This window comes from Schistocerca serialis, chromosome 4 (genome assembly GCF_023864345.2).
Source record: "Schistocerca serialis cubense isolate TAMUIC-IGC-003099 chromosome 4, iqSchSeri2.2, whole genome shotgun sequence".
NCBI classification, from domain to species: domain Eukaryota; kingdom Metazoa; phylum Arthropoda; class Insecta; order Orthoptera; family Acrididae; genus Schistocerca; species Schistocerca serialis.
Genome location: NC_064641.1, coordinates 884,681,793 through 884,697,114, shown reverse-complemented (window position 1 = coordinate 884,697,114; position 15,322 = coordinate 884,681,793). Strand labels below are relative to the sequence as shown.

The 15,322-nt window shown below is 38.0% G+C and overlaps 1 protein-coding gene across 2 annotated transcripts in view; it reads right to left on the bottom strand.

Annotated features, from left to right (window-relative positions):
* Positions 1–12,381, bottom strand: part of LOC126473546 (splicing factor 3B subunit 3) — a 57,595-nt gene extending 45,214 nt beyond the window's left edge. The window contains exons 1-3 of one of the 2 annotated variants that reach the window (XM_050100673.1): positions 12,245–12,381; positions 5,060–5,317; positions 4,802–4,972 (exon numbers count right to left, since the gene is read on the bottom strand). In XM_050100673.1, the coding sequence (XP_049956630.1) occupies positions 4,802–4,972; positions 5,060–5,285 (397 nt within the window). In that variant the 5' untranslated portion in view covers positions 5,286–5,317; positions 12,245–12,381. The remainder of the gene's footprint in view (positions 1–4,801; positions 4,973–5,059; positions 5,318–12,244) is intronic. The other variant, XM_050100672.1, reaches the window with a different exon arrangement.
* Positions 12,382–15,322: the final 2,941 nt, after the last annotated feature.

Below are 15,322 nucleotides of genomic sequence, written 5' to 3'. Positions count from 1 at the left end.
CTTGCTGTCAAATTAGACTAAACTCTCTAGCATACAGTACTGAAATTATCATGTCTTTCTGCTTTCATATACGAAGCACAGATGACACACAGAGTGAACAACAAACTAAAAATGCAACACAGTTAGGACACCACAGAATGACAAAGCCAAGGAGCATGGTACTTTATGCAGAGAAGGCTGGTGGTGACCCAAAACAAGCGAACAGTTGTCTGAAGTCTTTTAGTCTCGCAACTTGTCGATTTTGCTATCCCTCACACCTAATGTGCCAGTGTCTACACCTCTTTCAATATCCATCTGTTTCTAATCTTGGCAGTATTTACGTACAGGGAATGTTCTACTGCACATAGTACAGTAAAAAACTGCATGACAATTTAAAAGACAAAAATCAATATCAGTTTTCAAACAACAAAGTTGCTCTCTTCACATCATAAATTCAAATGTACAATCTGCTGACAAATAGAATGCCATCATCTGGTTAACAGAGAATCTAGAAGCATTAGGTTCGTATGAGCAGTTGCTAGCGGGCTCGTGCGCATGCGCAGAGCTGAATTCGTGTATGAGCAGTGCCTTCCTCCTGCTTCTGGCTACTTTGAGTGTGGTTGTTTGGTGTACGAGCAGTAGCAGAAGTAGCCAGAAGCTACCCGGAAAAATTTTCCTGGCACGCCCAAGCTGCCAGATTCGCGCATGAGCAGAGCAAGCTGAGTTATAGTGGGGTGGGGGGGGGGGGGGCCTTCCCCACGTGACCTGTGGCCGTGTACATGTTTCGTGTCTTCGTTTACAGCTCCCACGTCAAATGAAAACAAAACAGATTTCTGTGGCCGGGAGCCATCAAGTGAATTAATATACATTCTCATAACCATGAAAGACCAAAATAAGTTAGTAGTTTCAATTTTCTGATTTTATATTATTTACACATTATTAGCAATCAACCACTGATGTGTTAATGAAGCTATTTCTGTCTGTTTTATACAGAAATTTGCTTCAGTTAATTTTTTTTCTGCTGAGGCAGAAGAGGTGTTGAATAGGATTGGGGAGAAGAGAAGTTTGTGGCACAACTTGACTAGAAGAAGGGATCGGTTGGTAGGACATGTTCTGAGGCATCAAGGCATCACCAATTTAGTACTGGAGGGCAGCGTGGGGGGTAAAAATCTTAGAGGGAGACCAAGAGATGAATACACCAAGCAGATTCAGAAGGATGTAGGTTGCAGTAGGTACTGGGAGATGAAGCTTGCACAGGATAGAGTAGCATGGAGAGCTGCATCAAACCAGTCTCAGGACAAGACAACAACAACAACGAGGCAGTAAGTGTATTTGGAACGAAGTGTTTCATTCCGCGCTATTGGCTACTTTCAACCTCGTTCAGTTTAAAGTGCAAATTTTCAATTTTCTGGGACGAATGACGTTATACAATAATAAAGAACCAAACATAATACAGTACTGGACCTCCAAGAAAATTGGTATCACAAGAACCACATGAAAAGCTGAATTTCAGGTACTTCAGACTCCATCTGGACATAGAAATGTGCAATTAGAGCGGAATGGAGCATTTTAGTATGATTTATGAAATTCCGATGCTGTTGGAGTAGTCTCTGATGTCCTGTTCCTTTTATGACATTGTAAGATCTATTAATGCTATATATGTACGAACATACGTAAACATTGACTTGAAGCTAAGTAGGCAAATATGGTCAGTAGTTATGAACTAAATATTATGTTTCAAATATAATGACAGCTGTAGCAGAATTTTATAGATCTGCCTTCTGTGAAAGTGTTTTTCGATCACAAGGCGCTTGTCTAGTACTTCCTCTGGGCCTGAAGTTATTTCTTAATTTGGGATTACGTCTTCAATTTACAGAATGCCATTCTATGCTAAATTTTAGACTGGCAGCATACCATGTTTTATCGTTTTAACTCCCCACATGGCTTCAAATTTATTCCTAGAATAGAATATAAACTGTCAGTTGTACAGTTTCTTTGCCTCACAGACAACCATGTTAATTTTTTCACATTTTGAAATAATCATGAAATTTATTGCCCTTTATTCCGGTGTAAGCTACATAACAAACTGTCTCTTTTTTGTTGCAAGTAATTTGGATTCCATCCTAGTAGCTTTTTGCAGTGCTGTGTAGATGTAAACCTGTTGGAAATGCTACATAACAATATTGCAGAGTACGAACTTTTTTTAAAAAAAACTGTCAGTCACCCCTTAGCAAAATTTTATGGTACTTCGAGCTGTGGAGTCTAATCTTGAAATAATATTTTGCAAGAACTGCTTCCTTATTTGCATCCTTTATCTGTGTGGGATATGATAAAACAATTGCTCTAAGTACAATTCAGTATGTCCTCTCAACAACATGCCGCATGGGCGGCACGGCTACACATGGTCATGTGATGCCCCACCAGAAATACGATAAAAAGCGTATGAGCAGAGCAAGCACCAAGCACGGGCTGCCTACATCATCATAGCTGCACACGCGCAGTTCAGCCTGTTGTCTGGCGCTTTCTGGTAACTGCTCAAACGAACCTATTATTTGTTAAATGTTTTTACATTTTACATGACTCACCATAAATGGCAGTAAGTCAAGTAAAAGAAAAATAATGCAAAATCTGTGAGGTGGTATTACCTACATCATCTGCAACTGTGCTAATGCTGTTTATTAACTAGTTCTTCCTTTCACATAATAGTTTGTACACCCCAATGTGCATGTCTTAGGACATGCTCTGACAAAATACAAGAGCAGAGCTGGACAGGAAAGCACTCACTGGAGGGGAAGGCTTGCCGGCCTCCTGTCTTAGGAAAGCGTACTGGCAACCCACGAGAGAAATGACAAACTATCTAATGCTTCTGAATACTATTCCATTGCTAAGACTTCAAGAGCTCTAGTGTCGCGAGCCAATTGGGTGGTAGTATGCAGCATCCAATCAGAATCAATGAATGAATTATTTCTTTCGGCATAAGATACGAACTGATTATACATATTGAACACCTATTAAAAAGTATTAAAAAAATAAGAGTTTCCCATTCATAAAAAGAAGAAGAAGAAAGTCAATGTGGCATGTGTTGTGTTGACGTTTACATGTGAAACCATGTAAAATTCAGCTGCTGCAAGCTCTTCGTGAAGGTGACAAGCAACAAGTGGAGTTCTGCAACATTTAACATGTTTTGTGCAGTTTCACGTGAAAAGGTGTATGGTCCATTTTTCTTTGCCAAAAACACTGTTACAAGAAACATGCACTTCGATATGCTTGAAACTTTATTTTCCCACAGTTGGAGACCAATTCGAATGACTTCATTTACCAACATGATGAGGCACCGCTACACTGGTATCTGGAATTGTGGGAATTTTTAAATCAAAGGATTACTGAATGATGGCTCAATTGCACTGGACCAAATGATTCAGCCTTACATTACTCGCCTCCATAGTCACTATGTGATTATTTCTTGTGGGTATTTATAGAAGACTGTTAATGCACCTCCTGTTACCAACAACAATGAAGGGACAGACACTGCGTAACAGCAGCTGTGGAAGCTGTAAATCAAGACGTGTTTGCTGCATTGTGGGAACAATCTGAATACAGCACTGGCATATGCCATGCATCTCAAGGGGGGCATATTGACCACCTATGAAAAAAAAGTTTCCCATTCGTCAAAAAACATAATTCATTTTATATATTTATTAGTTTCAGAAATACAGACATGCCAAATCTGATGATGCTTTTTGGTACACCCTGTGTTTACAATATGGAGAGTCAAAAAATAGTATTAACTGATCTGCTTTTCAAGTTGCTTATCGATTTACCTATTACTGGCACACAGATACGTCTGGGACCTCTGTTACATTAGAATACGGCAGTCTGGTTGTTAAGTTGTCAAAGTCAACAAATGTGAATAGAAGGAAACTAGATGTGCTGACACTGTAGGTCAGGTTGGAATATGATTAGCGATTTGATGAAGCAAACAAATCTCAACACAAAAATACAACTGTCATAATAGATTGGACACACAGCCTACACCGAGATCTACATGGTCATTTTGATGACCTACTCTTACGTCTCAGTTTGCGGTTTTGACAAAAACTGATGTTGAATTCTAAACCTACAGATCCTTAGAAATTATGAATGATTAATGATAACCGACTCTATAGGTTCATCCTATTTCACTGCCAACACTCAATACACAATTTGTCACCAAAACCAGATTGTAACACAACTGGCATACACCAGAAGTGCAGTTTTACCCTACCGCAGCCCATCAAGACTGTATTCTTGTACTGTCTGCTTTCTGTGCATACTTTACATATGTGCACACACTTGGTTTTGAATTGCACAATGTACAAACAGCATATTTGGAACAGAGATTTGAGAAGACATTCTTATACACAATGTAACAATTACAAACTTAGATTATATCAACAAAAAAACAGATTTGATACACTTTTAATGAGCCAGTGCATCTAACATTTTTCCCAATGTGTAAATTATAATATGAAAGCTGGAGATATAAGTTTAGGAATGATGGAACTGAATGTGACAAAGATATTTTCCATGGTGGTAACTAACATTACAAGTGTCCCCAATGTGCATGACAAGACAGACAACCTGCATTTTAACAGAAACAAAAATCCAAAACTATTCAAAGTTACATGCCCAAGTTAGTTTGCACATTTGAAATTCTTTCACCACTTTGCTGAACAATAGACTGGTTCTATAAAACATCACAATCACTTTGTCTTATGCTAACATGAACACTAACCTAACTTTAACAGTGGCAATACAAGCTAAATGCAACACACCAACTTACCAATCATCACAGCTCTTCCCTTGGGATCAATAGCAAGGTACTGTCCTGGCACTATCCTCCTACATCCACTCTTCCCAAAAGTTTCCTGATGAACTTTCTCAAAAATATTTTTTGATGGTGAATACTCTAGAATCACTATTCTTCCTGAATCTGAACCAACTACTATATAATCTGAAATGAACAAGAATTTAAACTGTTACAAAACTTCCAGTGAAACATGAAGAATATAGCATTCAAATTGTTAGTGCACTGACAAACCTTTTGTCCCACCAGTAAGGCGGAAAGCCATCAGAGACCGAATAATTCCAAACACTTCCACAGTCAGCAACGTATGAACTTTTCCTGTGTTTGGATCTGGTCTCATAAGCTCCAAAGATTTCCCACGGGAAACTAAAATCTCTTGAGTCTTACTGCCACTGAAGTTTCCATGGACAGCATGAGTAATGCCAGTGGCACGCTGTAGTGTTAAATTGTATAGATGCATCTTCTGTTTTTCTTATTCTTGGAAACCTGAAACTATTAACTTCTGTATGAAATATAAAATCTCTTCACAATATATATCCAACTACTTTTGACAATATCTGCAGAAATCTTCAATCTGCCAACACAAATACTTTACATTAACTGCTGTAGCCAGTTAACTGTTTTCTGTTGGATAAATGTAATACAAGTCCTAAGCCTGATACATCCCACAAAAAACAGCATCATCTGAATTAAACGGAATGAAACACCATAATTATTTTATGGTGAGTATAGGACAATATAATGTGGTTGCTTGAAACAAATCCCAATAATCATTAAATTCAATGTCAACATTTTAAATTTTGGACATCATATATTCCAACACAGGGAATTTCTTGCAAGCATTCCATTTCCAGAGATCAAACTAATTATGTAATACAATTATAGCAAAAAATATGTCCACAACTGAGCCCAAGGCTCTACCACAACTTGAAAGACTGAGAATCTATAAAATCTGAGTAGTGTATCAATGTTTTTCAATGATTACATTAACCTTCCTAACACCAAGCAGTATTGGATCTGACATTTATTTTCATTTGCACAGGGAACTGTGCTAGTGTATGTCATACATATTTTTTTTATTATTTTTTTACACACATCTGGTTCCATAGGACCAAACTGACTAGCAAGTCTCTGGTCATGGAATGTGTCAGTGCATGAAATTACAACAGAAAAGTAATAACAGATAAAATGTTTATGAATTCTAAAAAGACATCGAACTATAAGTTTATGTAAATGCAGGTTGGCTGGCAGCTTTTCGAGGAGCTCTTTCCGGTGTGGGGGAGTAGCCATGTATGTGAAAAACGGCATCCCACTTGAGTCAATTGATGTTTCAAAGTACTGCACTGAAAAGGTGTTTGAATGTTGTGCAGGTGTGGTTAAATTTAACAGAGCTAAACTTCTAACTGTTGTTATTTATAGGTCCCCAGACTCAGATTTCGCAACATTTTTGCTAAAGCTAGAGGAGGTTCTTGGTTCACTTTATAGGAAATATAAAAAGTTAGTTACACGTGGTGACTTCAATATTAATTGTATAAGTGATTGTGCAAGGAAGAGGATGCTGGTAGACCTCTAATTCATATTATCTTATGCAAACCGTATTCTTTCCAATGAGAGTGCAAGGGAACAGTAGAACAACCATAGACAACATTTTTGTTCATTCATCATTACTAGAAGGGCATTCTGTTAGCAAAAAGGTGAATGGCCTTTCAGATCATGATGCACAAATTTTAACTTTAAAAGATTTTTGTGCTGCAACACGTGTTAAATACAGTCATCAGCTGTTCAAGTTGCTGTAGAGACCTTTGTAAACCTTATAAAGGAACAAGAGTGGCAAGATGTTTATAGTGCTGATACAGTAGATGATAAATATAATGCTTTTCTCAAGACTTTTCTCATGCTCTTTGAAAGTTGCTTTCCATTAGTGTGTTCAAAACAGGGTACTATCACAAACAGGCAGCCTGGGTGGCTGACTAAGAGAGATAAGAATATCTTTTAGAACAAAGTGACAATTATATCAAAACGTTAGAAACAGTCAAAGTCTAAATGCAGCAGCCGATTACAAACAGTATTGTGAGGTGCTTAAAAATGTTATTAGGAAGGCAAAAAGTATGTGGTATGCAGATAGAATAGCTAAGTCTCAGGATAAAATTAAAACCATATGGTCAGTCGTAAAGGAAGTTGCTGGTCTGCAGAGACCGGTCGAGGATATAGAATCAGTGCGTAGTGGGAATGTCCGTGTTACTGATAAGTCGCATATATGTACAGTATTTAATAATCACTTTCTGAATATAGCAGGTGAACTAAATAGAAACCTAGTCCCAACAGGGAATCATATAGCGCTCTTAGAAAACAAGTGTTCCGAGACTGTTACCTGAAATGCTCCTCCATGATACTGACAAGAGGGAGATTGAGTTAATAATTAAATCACTAAAGACCAAGAACTCTCATGAATATGACGGGATATCTAGCAGAATACTGAAGTATTGTTCTATGTATGTTAGGCCAGTTCTCAGCCATATCTGTAACTTATCCTTTAGGAGCCATCGGTGTTTGCTTAAGTTATCGAGAAGGTTGTATATACAATGTTATTGGAGCATTTAAATTCACATAATTTGTTGTCAAATGTTCAGTTTGGTTTTAGAAATGGTTTAACAACTGAAAATGCTATATTCTCTTTTCTCTGTGAGGTTTTGGACGGATTAAATAAAAGGTTGCGAACGCTAGGTGCTTTCTTTGATTTAACGAAGGCTTTTGACTGTGTTGACCACAAAATATTACTGCAGAAGTTGGACCATTATGGAGTAAGGGGAGTAGCTTACAATTGGTTCACCTCTTACTTTAAGAACAGAAAGCAGAGGGTAATTCTCCGCAATATTGAGAGTGGTAGTGATGTTCAGTCCCAATGGGGCACTGTTAAGTGGGGCATTCCCCAAGGGTCGGTGCTGGGGCCACTGCTGTTTCTTATTTATATAAATGATATGCCTTCTAGTATTACAGGCGATTCAAAAATATTTCTGTTTGCTGATGACACCAGCTTGATAGTGAAGGATCTTATGTGTAATACTGAAACAGTAACAAATAATGTAGTTCATGAAATAAGTTCGTGGCTTGTGGAAAATAATTTGATGCTAAATCACAGTAAGACTCAGTTTTTACAGTTTCTAACTCACAATTCAACAAGAACAGATATTTTGATCAGACAGAATAGGCATATTATAAGCGAGACGGAACAGATCAAGTTCCTAGGCATTCGGATAGATGGTAAGCTGTTGTGGAAAGCCCATGTCCAGGATCTTGTTCAGAAGCTAAATGCTGCTTTATTTACCATTAGAACAGTATCTGAAATAAGTGACACTTCAACACGAAAAGTAGTCTACTTCGCATATTTTCATACGCTTATGTCGTATGGTATTATTTTTTGAGGTAATTCTTCTGATTCAAAAAGGTTATTTTTGGCTCAAAAACGGGCTGTTCGAGCTATATGTGGTTAAGTTCGAGAACCTCTCGTCGACCCCCATTCAAAAATCTGGGAATTCTGACATTGCCCTCACAGTATATATTTTCTTTAATGTTGTTTGTTGTTAGCAACATTAGCCTATTCCCAAGAGTTAGCAGCTTTCACTCAGTTAATACTAGGCAGAAATCAAATCTGCATGTAGAATGCACTTCCTTGACTCTTGTGCAGAAAGGAGTGCAGTATTCTGCTGCATCCATTTTCAATAAGCTACCATAAGAACTCAAAAAAATCTTAGCAGCAGCCCAAACTCTTTTTAAGTCTAAACTGAAGAGTTTCCTCATGGCTCACTCCTATTCTGTCGAGGAGCTCCTGGAAGAGCTAAAAAATTAAGCAAACTCCAGTGTTACATTGTTGATTTTCTTCATTTAAACTTACGACTTGTCACCTGAATATGTTTTTTTATATTTCATTTTATCTGTTTCTAATATCGTGTTATAATTTCATGTATTGACTCGTTCCATGACCATGGAGACTTCTTAATTTGGTCCCACGGAACAATAAATAAATAAGTGCAATCAATATAACACAGAAATCAGTTTTCATAGAACTCTTTGACAATAGAAGTGATGCAGGAGGAAATTTTTCAGTTTAGATTTGAAAGAGTGGATTATTGGTAAGATTTTTGAATCCTTAAGGAAACTTAATGAAAATGTATGCAGCAGACTACTGCACACCTTTTTACACAAGAGTCAATGAAGTGTGATACAAGTGCAGGTTAAATTTCTGCCTAGTATTAACTGAGTGAAAGCTGCTAATTCGTGGGAATAAACTGATATTGTTAACCAGAAATTATGGTAAAGAATATACATGTAGGTGGGCCAATGTCAGAATACCCAAACATGGGCCAACATGAGTTTCGCAGTTACATCACTCTTAGCCTAGATCACCCATTTCTGAGCCAAAATTACCCTTTGAGAATGGAAAGAAATACCCAAAATATAATACCGTATTTCAAAAGGTAATGAAAATAAGCAAAGTAGACTACTTTTCGTGCATCACTTCACTTCAGATACTTCTAATCACACCAATAAGTCTCTTAACAAGATCCTGGACATTGACTTTTCACGAGAGTTTACTATCTGAACACCTACAAATTTGAACTGTCCAGTCTCACTAATCATATGCTCATTCTGTGTAATTAAAAAATCAGGTTCTGTTGAACCTTGTGTTAAAAACTGTCTTACTGTGGTTTGGCATTAGTTTATTTCCTATAAGCCATGAATTTATGTCTAACTGCACTATTTGAAACAACGCCAACATTGCATACAGCAATCTTTACTACCAAGACAGTGTCATCAACAAACAAATATTATCCTCTGGCACTCCCATTGAACTGTGCCCCCTTGGACCCCACATTATATCCATTCTCAATACTGTGGAGAAAGACCTTTTGCTGTCAAAGTATGAGGTGAACCAATTGTGAGCTACTCCCCATTTCCATAATGGTCTGACTTCTGGAGCAATATTTTGTGAACACAAACACCTTAGTTAAAAAACCCGTAGCATTCAAAATCATTGGTTAATCCATCCAGTACCTCGTAGAGAAAAGAGAATACAGCATTTTCAGTTGTTAATCCACTTCTAAAACCAAACTGTACTTTTGACAGCAAATTATGTGAAATGAAATGATCAATTATTCTTATATACACAGCCTTTTCAATAACACCAGCAAACACTAATGGCACAGATATAGGTCTACAATTGTCTACATTAATCCCTTTCCTCCTGTTATAAATCAGTGTTACTACTGAGTAATTTAACCGTTCAGGAAACTGACCATTCCTAAAATGTGCAGCATATGTATCTGCTAGATACTATCATACTCAGAGTCCTTGTCTTAGTGATTTAATTACTGACTCAATCTCCCTCTGGTCAGTATGACAGGAGTATTTCCAATATGTCTCAGGAGGGCATTATCCAAGAGTTACAAGACTCCCTGGAGAAACTAAGTTTTTATTTAATTCACTAGCTATGTTCAGAATATTGTACATACATATGGCATCAGCACCAGAAACATTTTTACCACATACCATCTTTACATCATCAACATTGTGCTGCTGACCAGATACTTCCTTCACGACTGACCACATGGTTTTCATTTTATCCTGTGAATTACCTATTCTATTCATGTACTGCAAACTCTCTTCTTTCCTATAACACTTAGGCACCTTACAGTACTGTTTGTAATGGGCTACTGTAGTTCAACTGTGACTACATGTAACATTTCGATATAATTCCCACTTCCTTCTGCAGTATCCCATTTAGAATATTCTAATAAAAAGCAATTTTCAAAGAGCATGAGAAATATGCTACGGAAAGCATTATCTTTGTCATCTATGTTATCAGCACAACAAGCACCATACCTACTCTCGTACCTTAAGAGCTATAAAAAACCTCCATAGCCCCTGGATTAGCTCTTCTACATAGTTTGTAATTATATATGTTTGTTTAAAAACCTTTCAGTGTTAAAATTTGTGTATCATGGTTGGATTGGCAGTTCACCCCTTTACCAACAGAATGCCTACCTAGTAACAATCAAAAATATTGTCTATTCTTACTACTGCTCTCCTGCACCCTGGTTGAAAAAAATATATATATATATTCTTCTTCAGATCGTATGAATTTAGATCTTCCAATGTCCTTTTTCTTGCACAATCACCTACAAAATTAACGTGCCACCAGTTTGAGTAGGTATCTTTTCCAGATCACCATCTACATCACACTCCCCAACACTATCAAGAATATTCCTAGCTCCACCCACATCACTACCTGATCCTCTTTCATAAAACTCCTACATAACTTCCCTATGTTAACAGTCAGCTAACCCACAATACTTCACAATGCTGGTGAGTTGGTACTCACTCCCAACACTTCTTCCAAATGCTGGCCTACACTCTGTCATGTGATCTATCTAACAGCACAGCCTCCTTTATATTTGAAATTGCAGCTGTCTTAAGGTCCGTAACTGCTGTGGTCGGCTGCATGTTTCCCACACCTACAAGAGGCTCCTCTCCACTAAACCAACAGTTGTAAGATTTATTGGTGATACAAAAAGTACAACTATTTGAATATCTCCTCCTCCTCCTAAATAAAAAGTACCTAATTTATAAAAGGCAAAATAGTTTAACTGTCATATACAACACGGCCTGATATTCCACCTTGTGGCAGGAAGGTTAACCTTGTAAAATTATATTCAATAAGATTTGTTACGTGCAGAGACATCAGATTTCAAAAAAACACCCATCCTAGATAATTTGCCACTATGAACACGATGCTCCATCGGGCAATTCCGAGCAAAAGCTTACATAAACACCAAAATTTCCTTACATCTCTAACTTCCACATACGTTAATATAACCAGGAACACTAAAATGCTGGCTTCCAAATTCAACTGTGTGGCCTCTAAACACCATCCCCTAACCCCTAAGCAAAACACACGATTAATTACTGACGATGTGTTACTTTATAAATACGCATTAAAGGAAAGCGCTATTCACGATACCGGTTGTTCTCCACATTACACAAAATGAATAAAATTCTGGCGGCTGCACATCGCTACTCTGGGGCTGCAAAAAATATCTAGCACGTATAACCCCACCTCACCCCCTGCCGCAATGACAAAAAAATTACAGTAAAAGTAATTAAACACTGCATTACAATCCGGTGCCCATAAATGGAGAAAAATGCTTGGGAGCCGATTGGAAAACAATTCCAAATCAGAATGATAGACATACAGAATAGCAATAACTGTTACTTAACTTCATCAAAGTTAAACAGCGAAACTCAACGAAGCAAATCAGCACGTAACGAACTCTATACGAAAAGAACGAATATTAATATACATTAATTCAGAAATACTACGTCATGTATCAACACAGTAAGCACAAAAAACTTATTAATTACCTCTAAGTTTAAAAACGGCCGTTATGTGCAAAACAATTACCCATTTCTGAGTAAACTTCTACCACCGCCACGACACACTTTCTAATATGGCTACCAGCAAAATGAGAAAGAGGCAGCCAACTGCGAACTGATGTAGCAGATCTCTGAACGGCAACCGGAAGTACAAAATGGCTTCCATAGGCAATGCCCCCACCCTCAACAACAGAATCAGAAGTGGGGGAACAACGACCCCTGAGTTCGCTCGTATTTTATGCCAATTTAAATTGGCCGTAAATCGCCACGTCGCATCAGCTACCCACACATTAGCGGATTTTAGTAACGGGTCGCAGATACTTCCGACGGATTCTGCGAAACCTGCAGGCCTTGCCTGTTGGTAGAACGGGTGGAAACAAGAGACTTCTCCGACACATTATTTATGCTCAGAAATTAAAAGCAGTTCTAAACTTCGGTTAATTCGCATATGCTCACTACAGGGTGATATCTCTCGCAGGTGCTGAATAGTCAAAAGGAAGGTTGATACGCGTTGAATCTATCGCTGATAATGAAGAAGTCTCCCATCGTAGAGATCGTTGTATAGCAAGCTGTCTGCTGTGACTTCCGCTTCCAGAACATTGAGAGGCATCTCTGTGTTAGCTGCTGAAATCGTCCGAATGTTAGCTGGAAGTCGTTTGAACCACAACATGTGGCTGGAATTTCCTAGTAACAAATCTGTCCCCATCAAGTACTTAAGTTCCTTCAGTAGCTATTTGGGAGACTTGTCTCCTAATTGTTTGCCTCTAAGTAATCTTTGGAACTGTATCTTTTTTATCAAAAGTAACACTGATATTGCAACACAGTTCTGCTTGAACTTTGTGCATTTCATTTAAGTGGGTCTCAACACAATGAAATAGATCCACATTATCCCTAACACAACGTTACTTGAAGATTCTCTCTGTTTGCGCGAACCATAATTTCGGTCGTGTCATTCAGACTGGCGAAATTTTAAAGTGTCTGAGAATCCTCCCTTGGGTAAATGTTGGATGTAACCCAAAGTGCTCACTGGATGATGGGACTTGCCCTGGACTCTTGAACGGTTGGCGTGCTCTGCTGCGTTTGCTCTTGCTTGTTGCTCCCAGTGTTCATGTTAGCCATTGATGTAGCAATTCCGAAGACTTTAGCATACGCTATATAGGGTCACTGCTGTAAAAGTTTTAGCTTCTAAGGTAAGCAGACACCTACTCTAACTGAATCAAACCATGTTTTGAAAAACCCAAGATTATTTCACCACAAATTAACACCTTCGCAAGAATGTCACAGTAGGAGAAGTGTCCATCAAACACCTACAGCAAAGTAAAGTGATCTAAAATATACCACACACTAATTATATTCCATTGTCCATGACCAATAGGTAGATCGCTGAGGTCGCTATATCCATGTTAACTTGGCTCACTTTAAAGGGAAGGCAGTGTGAATAGAAATATGCATGATATACTATTACACTTAAATTGTTGAAATTAAGCTGCATACAAGATTCATAATCTCTGGACACATTGTAGCCACTCCATGCCAATTTCACAAGTGATAATTTTTTGTTGAAACTAAATAATTTCAAACATTTGTAATGTTTGGGCATTAACTAAAATATAGTTTACTAACATTGACAATACATAGCAGATAATTAGTACCAATGAGCAAAAATATTCATATCATTATATGCATACAATGAAAATACGTAAAAAAATGTTAATGAAGACAGTATTAAGTGGCAGGAATGATTCAAATCTTGTTCAGTTGATATTTTGCATTACTACTACTCCAACATATGCCAATCACAAATGAGAAGCAGAAATGTTTGACTCAAACTCCACCACAATCGACGTTTTTGGAAAGCCTGCAACTTGTAATGTCCCCTTAGAAAAATTATAAATGACTGTGCTTAAAGTGACACACAATATTTTTAGTGCAACGCAAGCTGACTTTCAAAAATCCCTACAAAAGAATGGCCCTGACTAACAATAACCTATAACTTTCAAGAATCACTTACCTCACAAACATCTTCGTTACTCGAACTACTGCAATACAGCGAGCGCCACTACTGCCAGCTAAATAAAAGATTCTAACTACTGAAGGAACTAACTATTGATAGGCATACTTAGCAAATGAAAGATTTTGATAGAGAACAAACAATACCTTACTAGTGCTCAAAAGTCATTTTATATATACATATATATCAGTTCATGACATCCAGTCTTACAAATTTACTCTCTCTGATGGACACACGTCCAGATCATCCACTCTCAAAACTCCGCCATCTCTCTCCCCACATCCACCACTGCTGGCGGCTCACCTCCAACTGCGCAATGCTACGTGCTGTAAACAGCCAACTGCCCAACACTACAATAGCAAATTACAACAATGCAAAACCAGCCACAGGCTGCACACAGCACAGACAGTGATTTTCATATAGAGCGCTACATGGCGTTACCAACATAAAAACCTAAACAGTCTACTTACATAGCCCCCATGCTCCCCACAAAAAATTTTACAAATTGTTTTGGGCAGTGGCCAATACGGATTTGAAAAAATTTTCATAATTACAATAACAAAGAAATCAAATGCACACACTTATTGATACAATGTTGGTCAAAAGCTAAAATTTTCTCACAGTCCGTAAAGGCCTGTCCTGATCATTCATCACAGCATTAATTACAATTTTATGCACAAAGTCTGAGCAGTAAAAGAAAATGCACATGGAAGTAGTGGATTTCCATGCAGTCTTGAAGAAGTAGTGTTGTCCTTCCAACAGAAAGACAATGCTGAATGCTGATTCTTGACATGCAGACAGGTAATGGGCCACAACAGAGCAAACCCACAGCAGAGTCAGTCGAAGTTTTGAAGAATACTGGTAGGTAGGTCATCACAGAGCAGACCCACTGTAGTCCTGGTAGAGATTATGGTATTGGTGGGCCACCAGAGGTACAGACCCACTGCAGTCCTTGTAGAAAAATGCTATTGATGGATCATCAAAGGTGCAGGCCCACTTCAGTCGTTGTAGAGATGGCCAGCAGCCATCTGTTGCGACAGTGCAGGTTCACAATC